Here is a 17,912-nt window from a genome sequence, read left to right on the forward strand (position 1 = left end):
AAATTGCCTATAGATAAACATTTTACATTTAAATTTCGTTATCGAGTTTTGTAAACAAAATTAATATTTTTTTTAAATAAAACAAAAAACACATTTTTGATTATCAGAAAACAACATCAATTTGATCATCGACAAAAGCTTGCACGGAAAAAGAAGATTATTAAAATCGGACCATTAGTTTTTGAGAAAACTTAACAAAAATTAAGGTTTTATAAGGGGTACCCGTCTGGAGCAATACCATAATATGTTTTTCTTGTAGAAAGAAGCCAAATTAAGAATGCAAAATTTAGAGAAAGTTTGAAAAAATCACTTATTTTAAGATAAATTGACGATTTCTTATTCAAGGTTTCTTCTTAAGAACCTGAATATTTGCTTTTTTTTTCTTAGAAACAAATTTAATGAAAATAATTTGAAGCATGACTAAAGTTTTTTCAAATTCTAAATGGAGTGAAAACACCGCTTTTTGGTGAATGTCGTTAAATTACTAACAAATCTTTAGATGAAATCTTTACTTATACAACTTGTATGTATAAGCTTTTTGGCTTATATGACCCCTCCCTTCATATTATGTTCTTGGTCGAGTTTTCAGTTAAAAGTAGTACTTTTAGCAACAAAGTTTAAGGAAGTAAAATACAAATTTTGTTTTTATACACAAAAAATAAATAATTCAAAATATAATGGGGGTCATATCCATTAACGCAATACGATTAGTTTTGTATTGAAGGCAATTCCTACGAAAAAAAACAAACAAATTATCTCTCAGGACCCCCTGGATCCGCAATTGGAATCAAATATCCTCAATAATTATTTATGTTATCAATTTATCAATAGCAGTCGCAACTTCCATACTTACTCTGTTATTCATCGGCAGTTTTATTCTTATGATAAACGATATTTTAGCAAAATTAATACTTTGTCTATAATAATGATGTGATAATAATTATTTGTTAATATTTTTGCCTGCATCATGTTATCGTTTATCGAATACTGGAATTGTTGAAGGGTTGATTACAATTAATTCTCGTAGGTTTATCAAGAATATGGTTTATGGTTAAGAAAAAAAAAACATTTCTATTTTAAATAAACATTTATTTAAATATATTTGTATGTAAATATAAGGTTTTAGTAAATTTATGGAAAATAAAACATAAATTATTCAAATAAAAGAAATAAATAATATATTGTTAAGGTGCTGCAACATTCACTCAGAATTCTAAAAACCATTATTGCATACTTTCAGTTTTGACTAAAAACAAATATAAGTGAAGTTTCCCAAAATAAAAAAATAGCCTCGATATAATACAGCGAATTTCTTAATTTTATATTCAAAGCAAAAAAGATTGATTAGTGTAAAAAGTACACAATTTGGGTTTGCATTTGATACCTTAGATACGAGGGTAATCTCTGAAGTTCCCGACCTGAAAAATGGATGGCGGTTGTTGCTTGAAAGAATGACTATGGTAGGGTATCAACTTTATTAAGCTAAACTTTGAAGACGGACGTTAGCTACGTTGTTCAGTATATAAACATGGAAAAATTTGGTCATCGGTATGTGATACGATACTTTCACTTGAACGTCTTCAGTCCAACGAATATCAAAGCGGAGCTTAGATTCCTTCTTTACAAAAGTAAAATATTGGGTGGGAGAGTTTAAAGGAGGTGGGAAAAGCTGCCGGTATTAACATCAAACATTGACCAATTGAGGTGACCACGCCAGACATGGTGAAGAAAATCCACAAAATGGTATTAATTGACCGTCGACTGATAGTGCGCAAGCTAACAGACATGTTAGGCATTTCAAAAAGTAGTTTACATTGCATATTGAATGAAAATTTGGACATGAGAAAGCTGAGCGCAAGACGGTTGCCCCGATTACTCACAATTGAACAAAAACAGCGTCGTGAGCATGGATATGATATCGCGAATTCCTTCCTCACGTACCCTTTTGGCCAGATTTAGCCCAATCGGATTATTTTCTATTTCCAAACTTGAAAAAATGGCTCGATGGTAAAAGATTTGCCAGCAATGAAGACGTGGAGTCTGCGGTTGATGGCTATTTTGAGGAGCTCGACGGTTTTTACTTTAACAGGGTATCGAAGCTATTGAACACATTGGGAAAAGTGTAAAGCTAAAAGGAGAGTAGAGAAATACCAAGGTTTTTCTCCAAATTTTGTGTGTTTTCTTTGTTAGGTCGGATACTTCTGGGACTATCCTCGTACCATCTACTTTTTGTTTAGAGCAATGCTAATGGAAATGAAAAAAATAAAGGACGAAAGGAGAACTGGCATTTTGGACTACTTATTGCTCATAATACAGATATATGTATGTATGTATGTCGTTAGTAGTAACCGTGGCATGATGGTTAGTGCGTTGGACTGTCATGCAAGGGGTCTAGGGTTCAATCCCTGCCTGTGCCACCTTAATTTAAAAAAAAAAAATTAATTTTCGCGGGTACTGCCTCTTGCGAGGAATTGACAAATTCTCCAAGAGTAATTCTAGTCATGAAAAAGTGCTTTCTCAAACTAGCCGTTCGGATTCGGCCTTAAATTGTAGGTCCCTTCCATTCCTGACAACAGTACTCGCGCACAGGAATGGTTGAGAGTTGTAAGTCACTAGGCCCTGGTTCACAACGGACTGTTGCGCCACACCATTTGATTTTTTGTATGTCGTTGGATACTTAACCAAGTACATAATTTTATTTGTATGAACACATAGCTGTAAATCATGGGGCTTAGCCAGTATATGACAACAAATTGTTCATCTACAGCAAACATTAAGTGCAACAATATTCCACAGAAGTGACTGTATTGGTCACTTTTGAAGAACTTAACAGACTTCAAAATATACAAATGACATAGCTGCCTTTCTAGTGCCCTTAAATGTGTTGTACAAAGTTGGAAAGCTTAGTTCAAGACCTTTATTTAAGATTAATGCCAGAGAATTGTTGGTAGTTTATTTCAAACATCTCAAATAGTATGAAATAAAACAAACGAAAAGGCGTTTTTTCTTATTATTTCGTCGTTAATTTAGATAAGGCTCTTGTACATACACTTTATAGTTCCTAACCATTTCTACAATTTTTGAACATTCTAATTTGTGTGATGAATGAATGAATTAAGTTTGGTGCAGATGCACTGCGTACTCGAGATCCATTGTAGATCCCTTAAAGCACTGTAAGAAATTCTTGCGCTATGTTTATTTCTTTAAGAAACTTGAGAACTTTCAATGCCATCAGGGAAGGGAGATTAATATTTTCCCAGGTGTTTTCGCCTTGCACTACGTCATGCGTTAAACTTATTCCATTCAATTTTAGCATGATGCTTTATTTACATTTTTGCATTGTCTTGATGCTCATTTGTTGGTGCAAATAGTGTCAGAGATTGAATGCAAAATGTTTCTTATTTAAAATTTTTCGCAAAGAGGTAATGAGCTTTGTGTTCCAACATAGGGTATAATAATAACATTAGATGTACTCTGTAGGTGATTATCAAGATGGGAGCGAAGAAAGCTTAGATTTTCGGTAAGAATTGTTAATTATCAGGTGGGTTAGAGTAGAGTGTTGCTTTTTGATAGCAGATAATTATAGAAACACAATATTTTTTGGAGCGGTCAACAGCGTTGAGACAGAAAGGATGGACTGATTTTCTAAAGATACCACTTCAAGCCACCAACTCTGTAACCGACAGCTTTCCATGACTATTAAATAATTGCACAAAGAAAAGGCTAGTAGTGATGAGGAACACAGTTTGGTCATACTTAGATTACTTGTATATATAAATAAATTAGTGAGCGCTACAGGGCCTTGTGACTTACAACTCTTAATCATTCCTGCATGTGAGTAATGAAACCTACAATCCGAAGGGCTGATTTAACAGCACTTTTTCTGAAAAAAAACCTTTAGGTGACACAGGCAGGGATGTCTCTGGCGTGACAGTCATACACACTAACCATCACGCCACGGGAACAACCCTATTAAAAAAACCCTTTGACTCTGAATAAAAACAGCTTTCCAAAATTTGTTCCAGAATGCACAATTTCCCAATTGCTAATCACATATTTATATCTCAAATTAGAAAGAGTAAAATAAAAAATTCCTATTTGCTAAATAAATTCCTTCCACAAACCATATAATAAATTTAATTTCAATTTCAGTTTTGATTTCTTTTTTATGTTCAATTTTGAAACCCGAATGAAAGTGCACAAAATTAATCCGATAATGAATGTTGCTGACCTTTTTTTTAATTTACACGTACAATTTGAATAATTCCAAAATATCAACTCCATTCTGTTTTCTCAATGAAACAATATGATTTGGACTTTATTACACGAAAACTTAAACGTTGCATTTCTTTAGTTTTTGTTTTGTTTTTTCTTGCAGCGAATTAAACTAAAATTATAATTTTATTTAAGAGAAAAAAATTCAAGCTTTTTTTAAAATGATGATCATCAATTCAATTGAATTTTTAATTTTTCTTCAAATTTTGTATTTAAATAATAATTTAATTCATGTGTTCTTAATAAAAATGCTTGTCAAGTTATAGGAAATTGTTTTTAATACTTTGTTATGATTTTAACTTAATTACAACGTCTATTGTTCGACAACAAAACAAACTTTGATTCTTTATGCTTAAATAAATTGATATAATTATGCAACTTAAAATATTGCAAACTTATTTTCAGTTTTTTTTTTTATGTTATTTGTTTTAAATTTAATTTGGATTTATTGACTCTTGAATTTTGAAATTTAAAATATTTTAAAAAATAAACAATTTGGGAGAATGTTAAAAAAATATTTCAAGAGTTTAAAACTTTAAAAGAGTGCATGATTATTTTTAATTATTTTTTTTCTGATTATCAGCGGTTTTTTTGTCCGGTCCCGTCTCTTTATCCTGCAAAAAATATGCCAAATTTAAAACTAAATAGTAGAGCGGGTTTCATTTAACACATTTTTTTAATTAAAAAATGTTTATTATTTTGTGTTCTTGTTTTAATTTGATATTCTTGGCTAATAATAGGAATTGTTCCATGTACGTGCATTCAAAAAAAAAATTGTGAATATTTTTTAAGTTAAGAACATTGTCAATATTTAACTTTTCCTACTCTGCTTAGTAAAAAGTGACAGAAATTGTTACAGGTCTTCGACTGATCCATATGATCGCAACCGACTAAGTACTGGCCTATGTGTGTTGTTTTTTCAGCTTTTTTATATCTTACCCCTATATATAAGGTTTTCTTGAGTACGTGTTTTAAGGTTGGAAAGGAATGAACCCACTTGAGGGTAACATTGGAGGCAAAGAAAAATTATCTCCAACAATAACTTGCTTACCATTGAATTAGAAAGAAAAAATCGAAATAATTGCATAACATAGATAAGACATGAGTTCTGGGCAAGTTTTCTTGTTTCACAAATCAATATACAGTACTGTGCGAAGCTTTTGCAACTATCACCGCCTATCAAAAAAACGAATATTCGTATGTAAAGCGTTTTGTATGTAACCTTACTGTTCATAATCTTAAAACACTGATCCACAGGCAAATTCTACAAACGCACTGCTTTTACAAAACGTTGCAACTAGTGGCCATTGCTCTTTTCGTCTCAATTTGATAACGGTTAATTTGATTTATTTTGAGGTTGGTAATTTTATATGTATAGCTTGATTTGTTTAGTTAATTATTACCGAGACTTGGATCGATAAAACAGTTTTTTTATATATATTTTTTTAAATGAAAAAAGAAAAGATTTTGTTTTGAAATGGCGAGAAATGAATATTCATCGATTGGATGAGTGATTTTAAAAAAGTATCATCGAAAAGATTGATTGAAATTTACATCAGACATAACTTAAAACATGTCTCATTTCCACAGCTCAACATGCTTACTCTAAGGGAAAATCAGTAGAATCAGCACTTCACTCGCTGGTACGTATTATTGAACATTCCCTCGAATACAAAGAATATAACTTAGTAGCGTTCCTAGATATTGAAGGAGCTTTCAACAACGTCAGTTACCAGGCGACCACAACAGCAATGCATAAGCTGAAATTAGAGAAATGACTCATAGATCTTATAGTCTCATGCTCAAAAGCAGGACAATAACTTCTAGCATGAGAAGTTTTACTACCACCAAATCGGTGAATCGAGGCACCCCTCAAGGTGGGGTCCTTGCGCCTCTTTTATGGAACATGGTAGTAAACGACCTACTTACATCATTGGAAGCAGAGGGCTTTAAGGTGATTGCCTATGCTGACGACGTTGCAATATCCGTATCTGGGAAGCACCCCCAAGTTCTCTCGGAACTCCTACAAAATGCATTAAAAAGGCTAACAAAATGGGCTAAGTAATGTGGCTTGGACGTCAATCCACATAAAACAGAATTAATAATCTTTTCAAGAAGATATACAATTCCTTAGATTAACCCACCCAAGATTAAAGGAATACCATTAAGATTTTCCGACCAAGCTAAATATTTAGGCCTCTTTTTAGACAAAAAACTAAATTGGAAGGCAAATATTGATGAAAGAGTAATAAAATGCACGACTGGGTCGCACGAACTTGCTCCTATATGCTAAGGGTCTGTTTAAAAAAGAACTTATATAAGATTTAAAAATATACCTATAAAATAAGTTTGTCTTCAAAGATATAAATGCCATTTGATTTGTCAAAAAAACCGCACGATCTTTGTATATGAAAACCATAGTACTCTCATGAGCAGAAACTTTTAGGGCGACCAGATGCCGAGTCGTGGGCGTGGCGTTTGTACCGAAAATGGAGAAATTCAGAGGGAGCGAGAGAAAAATATTATTTCCATAAGCAGCCAGCAGAATAAGGGAGATAATTAATTTTCGACGCAAAAAGTCTATACAATTTCCTTCATTCTATTTGAGTCTATCCTTGTATATGTTTTCACATAAAAGAGCTTCCATATGAAGGTTAATGATTTTTTTTTTTTTTTTATTTCAATGACTTTATATAAAAAACGGAAAAGTAAAACATAATGGCTTCATATTGTATCTGATAAGGGGATGAAAGACACTATTCCATGCTTACGTCAGCTGTTTAGGATCTTTTACCGATATTTATTTTTATTTACATTCATATATCTGCTTTTACTTGGGTACGATCTTTGTGTATGAAAAATGGTTTCCATTATGAATAAAGCTATGATGCGATTCATATAGATTGAACTTGTTCCTTGAAAGCTTTTTTCCTTTAGAAAGCTTTATTGTAATTTCATATTAGAAGAACCAGGATAGAAAATAAATAAGATAAAAAAAAGGCAGACCATGAATGTTTAAATTGTAAAGCGATCGCCTATTGGTTGTGTATTTAGGTAGCAGGTAGATGGCTAAAACGAATAAAGAAGAGTTCATTGGCGTGCTTAGCTTTATGCAGATAGATAGACAAGGACATGTTTATGATGATAATGAAGACAATCCAATCACATTCCTTCTTTCTTACAAGTTTTCAGGAAAAACATGTAGTTATTACGTTCAATTTATTTATTTTGTTAAAGTTTAAACAAAATAAAAAACATACGAACAGGTACAAGAAATTCCTATTCATGTGTTGTTTACAGTCAGGCTTTTGTGCGTTTTGGATTTTAGTTATGAAGTGACACGTAAGCAGTAGTTGTAGAAGTTGTACGTATAATAGCTTTATAAGTAGGTATAATGTGTATACGTTGAAAAGGTGATTCTTAAAGAAAATACATATATTCTTTCTGGCCCGTTTCTTTAACTTGTACTAAGTATTCATTTTTTTATATAGGCGAAGACAAGTAAATCATGTGTGCAACAACCTTATTCGTAAAGAATAATATTTTAAAATCACATATACAAAGTTACCAAGATAATACTTCTTGATAGACACTTTAAAATAGATTGTTGATTAAATATATCATATAAATGTGTACCAAATGCATTAATTTGGATGAAAGATAAGAATGTTATTACAATTTTGTCAAAATAATGCGCTATTTCGGGCTCATGCACAGTTAATATATTAAAAAAAAAACTATTTTAAGATTCAAAATTTCGCCCGAAAAATAAGTTTGTCTTCAAAAATTTAAATGCAATTTTATATATAAAAAAACATTTGATTTTTCAAATTTTTTTTTTGAAAATCGTTAGAGCGGTTTTTTTTTAAATTAATTTTTTATATATAAATTTTTTTAATTTTGTTCTAAAAATATTTTTGGTACGCAGTTGTTTAGAGATTGTTAATATACGCAATACGTTTGAAGTTCGTAAAAAAATGTTGACCCCTTTTCGAGATATCGAATTTAGAAAAAATAAAATTCAATATTTTTTTAAAAATCCAAACAAATAAAAATTCCACTTTTGATAATCAAATATTGTTAAAGCAATACAAGAGCTCATTCAGAAAAAAAATTATTGAAATCGGTTAATAAGTTGCTGAGAAAATTAAAAAACAAAATAACGGTTACATGAGCGGTACCTTTCCTGAGCAATACAAAAATTTATTTTTCTTATTAAAAAAGGCCAAGTTAAAAAATAAAATTTTAGAGAAAATTTAAAGAAAATCTATCGGTTTGTTTTTGAGAAAATTCGAATTTTCGTTTTTTGACCAAAAAAATTGTATGGTGGCCACTGTTAGTTTTGATCTTAAAAAAAAAATGAAAAAAACGCCTAACGCGAATCTGCTCAAAACCTTAACTTCCAAGTTTGAACTCAATCGACCCAATAGTTTAGGCTGTAGGAGCGTGGACAGACAGACAAAACCGACCGGACGGAATCGCGGGACCCACTTTTTTCGACTTCTCTACCATCGTAATATCATGTTTGATTAAAATCTCGAGTTCGAAATTTTGCACGAATGCAAAACTTGCCATATAGTTCCTATATGTCGCAAGTAAAAAAGGTTGTCGTATGGTGGACCGCACTGGACAAGATGGTTAATCTAAATAAGCTCATCAAAGTCCAGCGGTCAGCAGGTATGTGCATCACAGGAGCACTTCGCTCAACACCAACCGCAGCACTGGAAGTGCTTTTAAACCTAACATCTCATCAAAATGGTAGCAGCCAACTCATGTGTGAGGCTTAGAGCCACCTCTTAATGGAACAGCAACAATACTGGACATACTACTATTCTAGACAGTTTCAGATGTATCCCAGATCGCTTAGACTATACCACCCCAAAAATGGTATTCGGTAAAAGCTTCCATGTGTCCATCCCTTCAAGATCCTCCTGGGAAGAAGAGAGACCCCTGGAAGACGATGCGGTACACATACAGACGGTTCAAAGGCCGATCACGGAGTTGGAAGTGGTATCTATTCGGAACAACTGAATCTCAGTCCATCCTATAGACTTCCCAATCAATGTAGTGTATTCCAGGCAGAAGTAATGGCGATTAAAGAAGCACTATCCTGGCTCAAAGAAAACGTTATATCTTGTAAGGATATACGAATCTTCTCAGACAGCCAAGCCGCTATTAAATCTCTCGCGTCTGTCTCCATAAACTCTCAAACGGTCCACGATTGTCGATTATCGAAATGGTTTGTTTAAGTTCATTACTCTCCCATGAGTAACTTCATTAGTGGTATCACAATGGAGTATGGACCCTTGACGTCTACGTGCGTCAATGACATCTGGACAGCCACTCCAACCTAACCTAAACTATCATCAAAAAACAGATATTTCCAGAAAGAAATATTTCATTCACAAATCAACTATATATAGAATCATCAAAAGTGAAAAGGTGTAATGCCATCATAGAGGCGGAAGGACTCGAAGCTCTACAGCAAAAGATGATTGAAAAATAACAAATTTTTCCCGAAGAAAAAAAAAATAGGGGAAACGGTCTTGTTTTCGGACAAATTAGTTCAATATACACGGATCGGTGGAAAATAACATGTCAAAAGGCCAAGAGGTGAGAGAATAAGTCAAAAATACACTAAAGGGACGGTCAAACATGCATGTGGACCAATTTTGGTCTTAAGCTGCTTCTCTGGGCAAGGAATCGGGCAAATTCGACAAGTATAGGGCATAATAAAGTCTGAAGACTATGTAGACATCTCTGTAACACCATGCTCCCTTATGCCTATTGGGAAATGGAAGTTTTAAGACGACAATGATCAAAAACACAAGTCGAAGTTGGAGACAATGTGGATTACAAAAAAAATCCCCAAACCTAAACCTAATAGAGAACCTGTGGGAAATTGTGAATAGAAGATTTGGGAGCAACATTTTTACAAAAAATAAAGGGTACGCAATTAAATATTAACATTTCCTTGCCTTGAAGTAAGAAAATAGTTTGAAATTTAGATATGAGGTCTAAGTTGCAAATGTTTTGCACAGCAATTTTACCAACCATAAAGTATTTAATGATTTATTTTTGTTTAAGAGAAGAGTGTTAATTTTTTTTCCAACAAATATAACGTAATATCAAAAAAGTTTAGAAAACTAAAGAAAGAATTTTCCTGGTTGATTTTCTAAACAATTTTTCTTTTAATGAAAAATATTGGAGGTTTTAGTAGCAAATGAAGAAGGAGATGATTAGAAAGAAGAAACCGATGCACATTGGTTTTGAATGTCTGCACATTGTAATGAGTGGGTAATATTGAGCCTGGTAAAGCATTCAACATTCGTATAGTGCGGCTAAAGAAAGAATAATGGGCATTCCTAGCAGTACGGGTATTACGGTTGAATTGTTTAAGGGGAGGAATGCTACTGGCTATTTCAATAGAGCAATGACAGGCAGGCAAGGAAAGCAAATGTCTCGGTAAGAGTACGATCTCCAATCATTTTTAGAGCTCTTTTTTCAATTTATCCAGAAGACTCAAGTACGTTATTGGAGCACCAGCTCAAATATGAGAGTTATACTTAAGTTTTGGACGAATAAATCTTTGTAAGTCATAGCCAGATCAGGAGGGGTAAAAAAATGATTGCATCGTCTGAGAAAACCTAAACACTAAGAAGCATTTTTGGCGATGTCAAATATGTTTTTCCCCACAACAAGTGGTTTGTGATGCAAGTACCACCCATGGATAGTGGCATTGGGGGAGGGTTCGAATTGACCATAAGGGTCATGATTCGTAAAGACCATAAGAGGTGTAATGTGTTGGTAAATAAATGAGGCGAGAGTTTCTCAGATAACGGGTGTAAGTGTTGAAAGAAATCGAATTATAGAAAGAAGCAGTCAACTGAACCAGGGAATAGTCGATGTATGAATTCCTTTACGTTCTTCTAATGAGTTAACAGAAGGAGGCGATCTGGGTAAGATAAAAGGATTTTCCTTTAAAACGTATTAAGTCCAAAACGAAGCTTGGTATTTAATTCTTTGGACTATCACTTAACAAAAACTTATGCAGAGTTGGCATTATGAATTATTTTTGGTATACCAGGTTGAGAAATGTCGTATCATTTGCGGTAAGGGATATTTGAAAATGTTTAATGAATATATCAATGTCGTTGATTGTAGGAATAAAGAGAAGAGCGACTAAATGCTTATCTGAATAACTCATAATATTCATGATCATCAAGGTAAAAAGTAATCCATTTCAGGAAGAGAGGTTTACATTTTGTAAAACGCTTTGTTGAAGCTAGTCAACTTCATTTCCGTTTTTTAGTGAATAAACGAACTCTACAAGGTTCGTGGTGGTAGATCTTATTTTTTTTAAAGAAATCGCACTGTGCTGGTTTTAAAGAGTTTATAGAATGCTTTCAAACGTTTTTGGGATATGAAAAAGTTTAAATCGGGTAAGAATGGACCAATCGAAAATTCGTTAAATACACAAAATAAGTCCGATCTGGAGTAAAAGAACCTTGACGAATTTTTGATGTAATTAGCTATCGTTACATTATTATTTAAAGTTTCATTATTAAGGGTAAAGAAAAATGGATACCCATCTGACTTTCTTTTGTGATTAACGAACTGAAAGAACTTTTTGGGATCTTTCATGACGTTAGTTAGAGTTTTATGTAAATATTCTTGGTAGAGAGAATTGTATAGATTGTTGAAATAAAGACAATCCCTTGTATCTTCTATAAACAGTTTAAATCATTTTACTGTATTATTTAGTTTTTGTAATTTCTCATTAGTTTCCTCATTGATTTGACTTTATCTACATTTTTGAAAACCCTTTATACTTTTGTTACGTTTAGAGTTAATTTTTAGTATTTCAGTTTCATCAATTTACATAGCCTTAAAAATCCTAATATATTTTCGTATTTTAAAAGGCTGTATCTCAAAAATTTGACGTGATAAATTAATTTTGAATTCAGATTCGAAATAGTTATCACCATAGAAAAAGTATAAATTTGATTGACTATTGCAGTCTTTGGAATATTTAGGTTTTTGTTTAGAGACATAGGTACCTACAAAATTAGACAAATTCATCTATGTTGATTCCTTGTAACAATTTTCTGCACATAAACTTGATTTCCTATTCATAATAATCTATTCAATTGACAACGTCCGATTACTTAGTAAAAAAAAAACTAACTTCACTGACCAACTCAAAGTTTCTCTTTCAAAAAAAAAAATATACAAATTCGCTGCTTTTTGAAACTTGAACGGACTTAGCAAGTGAAATGTTAGTTTTTCTTTTTCTAATCATACTTAATTGAAGCATCTTGACCGGGTGCTTCACATAATTTTGTTTATACCTTTGATTTGGCATCCTCCAAGTGTTTATTGCGGGCAGCTTCGTATAGAGCTACAAACTTGTCACGTTGAACTTTGAAAGCTGCAAAAAGCTCATCATTCTTTTTGCCCTTTAATTTGTTTTCTATGTCCTCTTTTTTCGTGTGTTCCTGTCGAATTTCGTCGGTTACCCACGGCTTGTCCAATGGATATTGGTTGATAATTTCTTTGAGGGTTTTCTTCGAAGGAACATCACTTTTGATCGGCGCGCTTGACGCCTTTATTGGTTTGCTATTTCTTTTGTGTTTCATGATTCTGGATGGTACGACGGCGTTGTTAGGACGTCGAATGGGTGGTGGAGGTGCGTTCCGTGATCGTCGCATCATTGGTGGTGGGATCGGTGGCATAGGGGGTCCTGGTCGAATACCTACCATGCTGTTTCGAATTACAGGTGGCAGAACGGGTCCCATAACCATAGGATCCAAGGGAATCGGCGGCATTGGTCCTCGCATCGGCATGGGCGGTATCGGTGGCATAGGTCTGCGTGGCATGTCCATGCCATTGAACTGTCTGTTTCCTCCTCCTCCTCTTCCACCGAACTTCGGATGGTTATGTCTTATAGGTGCACCACGACCATTGCGGGCACCTACCCAGTTGCTTCGGTGCGTTTCGACTATATTCCTTGATGGTGGCATATTTCTTTGTGGTCGGCCACCCCCTGTTGGGTGAGTCATTTTTTTGTTAATACCTGAATTAGGGGCGGCAATCGGAGGTGTTGGATTATTGAAGTCCATGTAGCCTGGATTGTCTGGTATTTGACTGGCGTTAAACAAAACGTTCAGCCCACTCGGGCCGTTTAATGGCAAGTTTTGCTTAAACATTTTAGCAGCCCTTGGCAAGTGTTGCCTCCGGACATTGGGCATGAATCCGCTCTTAGAAACCATGTTGATTAAATTATCATCAAATGAAATTGATGTTATTTTATACAATTTAAAAATTCGTAGTTTTGATTGATTGATTCAATAAGGTACTAGGTACAAATAAATTTATTTTCTGCGAAAAAATGTCGGCTTTAAAGCTACACAATAGTTATTTTCAGTTCTGGAAAGAGATGGATATATATATCACAAAAATTATTACTATTATTGAAGTGCTGCCAAAACTCGTTTTGTATAATTATCAACATAGTACGGTGCTCACACTGCACTTATTTAAGGGGAAGCATTTTGGCATTTTAATTTTGTATATATAATCTGCAGTATTATCATGGAACTGTATTTTTTTTTTAAGTTAGTTCAGTTGAAGAAAAAACTGGGCTCAACTTTCCATTATCACAGCACGAATTTCAACTCACGTTTTTTTATTTTATAAATATGTACAAATAAATAACAATTAAAGCAATTTTAGAGCGAGGAAACATTTATTTCTATTTTAAACCAATTTTCAAAGTTCACTTTTTCACATACAGAACACGCAAGATGGTTGATTTTGGCATTTTTTTCCTGTCTTTTGGTCAAAGTTGCCACTTGTTGGGGATTTCTTTGATTTTAGTGCTCAAATGCAAATATACCGAAACTAGCACCCAACCCAAATACTATAGTGACCCCCAAACAGGGTTGTTGCCGGGGGCAGCATGCCTCCCCTTACATACCTAGCTATAAGAACGCCGTACTATCAATTCAAAAAAACTTTTGTTTTAGTAGGGTTAAGTCCGAAAAAGAAAATATTTGTATATGACTTTAAAGTGTTTTTTCACCTTAATATAAAAAACATGTTCTATTGAGACCCGTACCTAACTGTAAACAAAAAATCATAAGGAAATTTGTGCTGCTGTAATGGAAAGTCGCCCCCAAAAACTGCATTGCTAATGCGCCGTAGCCACTAGGTGACCCCCTCCCCCAATTATTTTACGATGATAGTACCATAGGTACAAACATTTCATCATTTGGATGGGTACTACACGAAGCAGGATAGTTTACTGGATTACTTCTGCCGGCTTACCTCTGTCAGTTTATCACTGGACGATTAACCTCCTTCGGTTAACCCCGAGAGCAGGTAAGGTAATATATTATTTTTTAACTAACTGCCCTTTGAATACTTTTGACATTAAGTATCGTGTTATTTTCCTTTATGACACTTCCACAATGCAATTTTACAAAACAAAATATTCTATATGAAATTTTTAAAGTAAGTTTTTATAATTTTTTTTTGTGTTTTAATACTTAAATCAGGACAAAAAGAATGCTACCTGTAAGTTAGGAGAAATTCCGATTAATACCGAAGCCAAAAGTTAATTGTATGCAAATATATTTACTGGCCAGTTACAAATAGCAAAAATATGCGATGCAGCCCATGATTGTTTGTTAGCGTATTCCAAAGATGATGACTACTTCGTTCACCAACCTACAAATCCACTGCCACAATCCACATGAACCTTTGAGTGATGAGATTCAAATGGACCGAGACTACTTGGCCTGCAAGAATTATTATACAGGTCGCAAATATGGTTTGTTTTTGTCTATCCAAAATATAACCTTATGTTTGTAGAATTTAATTTCATATATAGGCATATCCACAGCCTAAGCCTATTTTTTATTAATTTTAATTTAAAAAAAATTTCCAATCAAGTCACAAGTAGATTTCTAATTTGAAATAAGTCATGATATGAAAATATATCCGCTTAGAAAGTGGCAATTTCATTTCTAAGGCTTAAGATAGCTCATCAAGTTCGTGAAAGAATGCTTTTCCAAAGTATTTCATTCTAGTGTTTGCCAAGCAGGACATTTGCAGAGGAATGGATTATCGTTTCACTTTGTCTTTGGTCACTACAACTACGCAAAAGGTATTGTAGGAGGTACCCAACTTCTCCGCATGAACTCCTATAGGCCAATGTCCGGTACAAACCGCAACAATCTTGGCTATGTCTTGCCTTGGCCTGCATAGAAGATCGTTTGTACGGGTTTTATTATAGGTGGGCCATATCTTCCTAGATATAATGCAGTTGGGCAAATTGCTCCACCTTCGGTTTGATTCAGTTTGGTAGATAGAAAAGATTTTACCCTTCATAGAGGAATGTTAACCATTTCCGCAAGTGAGCTATTAAGGGCCGATCCTTGCTTGGCTAGCTCGTCAGCCCGGTCATTTCCCACGATACCACCCAGATCAGGGTGACACCGAGGTTAATATTCAGGTTCGCAAGCTCATCGCGACATCACTTAACCAATTTAGATAAGGATGTGGCCAAGTTAATGGATTTGACAGCTGCCTGACTGTCTGTAAAGATAGCCTCATTTCGGTTTTGATTTGGGCTTTGTTTAAGTATCTTACATGCCTCCCTTATTGCCAGCAGTTCAGCCTGAAAAACGCTAGCAAAGTCAGGAAGCTTAAAGGATTTTGCTACATTTAGGGACTCAGAAAAGATCCATAAACCAACTCCGCACTCCATCTTTGAGCCGTCAGTAAAGATGGTTGTGTCGAAACCTATCGACACGATGTCATCCTCCCAATCTTCTCTGGATGGGAAAATAACCTTAAAACCCTTACTAAGGCTCAAAGTAGGAGTGCAGTAGTCAGTGTCTACCGAGATAATATCTGAGGGAATCAATTTTGTTGTGTTGCTGTAACCATAAGGTTTTGACAACCAGCTGTTTGATTCCTTCAGCCTAATAGCGCTGCAGGAAACTATGTATTTAAAAAAAAGGTCGAGTGGTAGAAGATCCAAAATAACGTTTAAGGCGTCTGTTGGGCGGGAACGCATGGCCCCTGTGGTGCCCACGCAAGCTGTTCTCTGAACCTTCTTTAGCTTATCAATTTTATAGGCTTTTGCTAAGAGCAGGCCACCACACAATCGAACCATATGTTAAGATAGGGCGTACTACGGCTGTGTCCGTCCATAAAATCATCTACGACTGAAGTCCCCACTTTTTGCCGAACGTTTTGCTGAAGGAGTAGAAGGCAACACAGGCCTTCTTCACCCGTACTTCAAGATTTAGTTTCCAGTTTAGTTTAGGGTCGAGTATAACACCCAAATATTTTGCACTGGAAGACAATGATAGGATTTGACCGCTGAGTCGAGGTAGCGTGAAGGGCGGTACTTTAGTTTTGGTGGTAAAGAGCAACAGTTCAGCTATACTTTGGTTAACTCCTAGTCCACAACTCGTGGCCTTGCTGCTAACTTTCTTCAAAGCTGACTCCGTGATTTCACTAATCACAGAGGTGTACTTTCCTGACACCAATAGCACCAAATCACTCCACATCTCTCTAATTTAACGAGAATTGTATCCATGACCAGAAGCCATAGATGAGGCGAAAAGACACCACAATGGGGTGTTCCCCCACTCACGTGTTTTGTTGCGATTGTATTGCCTAGAGTGGCTCAAATCTTTCTACCAATGAAAGAAAATCTGATATTTTGTCGATATTTGTGGAACTAGTTCTTCGGATAGTTTCATAAATACATTTTTGATTATGGGTTGCAATACAGGGCAGTGTTCCAGGATCTGATTCAGGTCCAACCTGGTATTGCAATTTGTACAAAGTGGTGGCAGATTTTTTTTTTTGAGAAGATGTTGATGAGAGGTTGATGTGTGTCCAAGTCGAAGTCGTACAAAATTCGAAATTTTGTGTTTGGAAACGTTTGTTGGGTATACGGAGGCGAGTTTATTAGGATTGAGTTTTTTGTAATGATGCTGGTATAGGCTCCAGTCGTGGTTTATGACGGATCTTGACTCTTTTTGAATGATTTTTAGCAGATCTTGTTTGGTGTGGATATTAAAGCTATATACAGGAGCATTATTGGCTGGGTTAGCTGCACTGTCGTATTAGTTGCCCCGGATGCAAGCAATGGCACCGTTTTTGAGAGTCACCACAAATGATGTGTTTTCAGTTTTCTTAGAACCATCGGTAAATATAAATATCCATCCATCCGATTTAAATTCGAGTAATATGGTTGTGTAGAGTTAGCGGTAGATACTATTGCTGGTATTTTCTTTTTTATAATTAGCTAGAGTAAATATTAGAGATTCCGGGTTGATGAACCATGGGAGAATACGAGGAGTATCTTGGCGCTCCTGTTTAGTTGGTAGTTTAAACTCAGCTGCTTTTATTAAAATCGTAGGAATGGCGGATGGGATCCTTTTTTTTAAGTTTATGATCAGGTGCTTTTTTGAAATCGTTATCGATTATTGAATTTCTGGAAAACGACAGTTTCGCAAACAGTTTAGCAGTTATAGTATCTCTTCATTCCTCTATGCTTGGTAGTCCTGCTTCTGCTAATATATTTTGTATAGGCGTTGTTGGGAACGCGTTGA

At 34.6% G+C, this 17,912-nt stretch overlaps 1 protein-coding gene across 1 annotated transcript; it reads right to left on the reverse strand.

Moving 5' to 3' along the window:
• Positions 1–1,068: 1,068 nt before the first annotated feature.
• LOC129945571 (DNA-binding protein K10) lies at positions 1,069–13,691 on the reverse strand. The gene is made up of 2 exons (XM_056055383.1): positions 12,627–13,691; positions 1,069–4,889 (listed from the first exon to the last, which is right to left on the reverse strand). The coding sequence occupies exons 1-2, from the start codon at positions 13,545–13,547 to the stop codon at positions 4,833–4,835; spliced, it is 978 nt and encodes a 325-aa protein (XP_055911358.1). The 5' UTR covers positions 13,548–13,691; the 3' UTR covers positions 1,069–4,832.
• Between the last annotated feature and the right edge of the window lie 4,221 nt (positions 13,692–17,912).

Source organism: Eupeodes corollae, chromosome 2 (assembly GCF_945859685.1).
Source record: "Eupeodes corollae chromosome 2, idEupCoro1.1, whole genome shotgun sequence".
Classification (NCBI taxonomy): domain Eukaryota; kingdom Metazoa; phylum Arthropoda; class Insecta; order Diptera; family Syrphidae; genus Eupeodes; species Eupeodes corollae.

Excerpts from the sequence above, each read along its gene's own strand:
- LOC129945571 (XM_056055383.1), bottom strand. The coding sequence starts at position 13,547 with ATGGTTTCTAAGAGCGGATTCATGCCCAATGTCCGGAGGCAACACTTG. Across the intron at positions 4,890-12,626 it reads TGGAGGATGCCAAATCAAAG|GATAAAGAGACGGGACCGGA; the intron begins GTATAAACAAAA and ends TATTTTTTGCAG.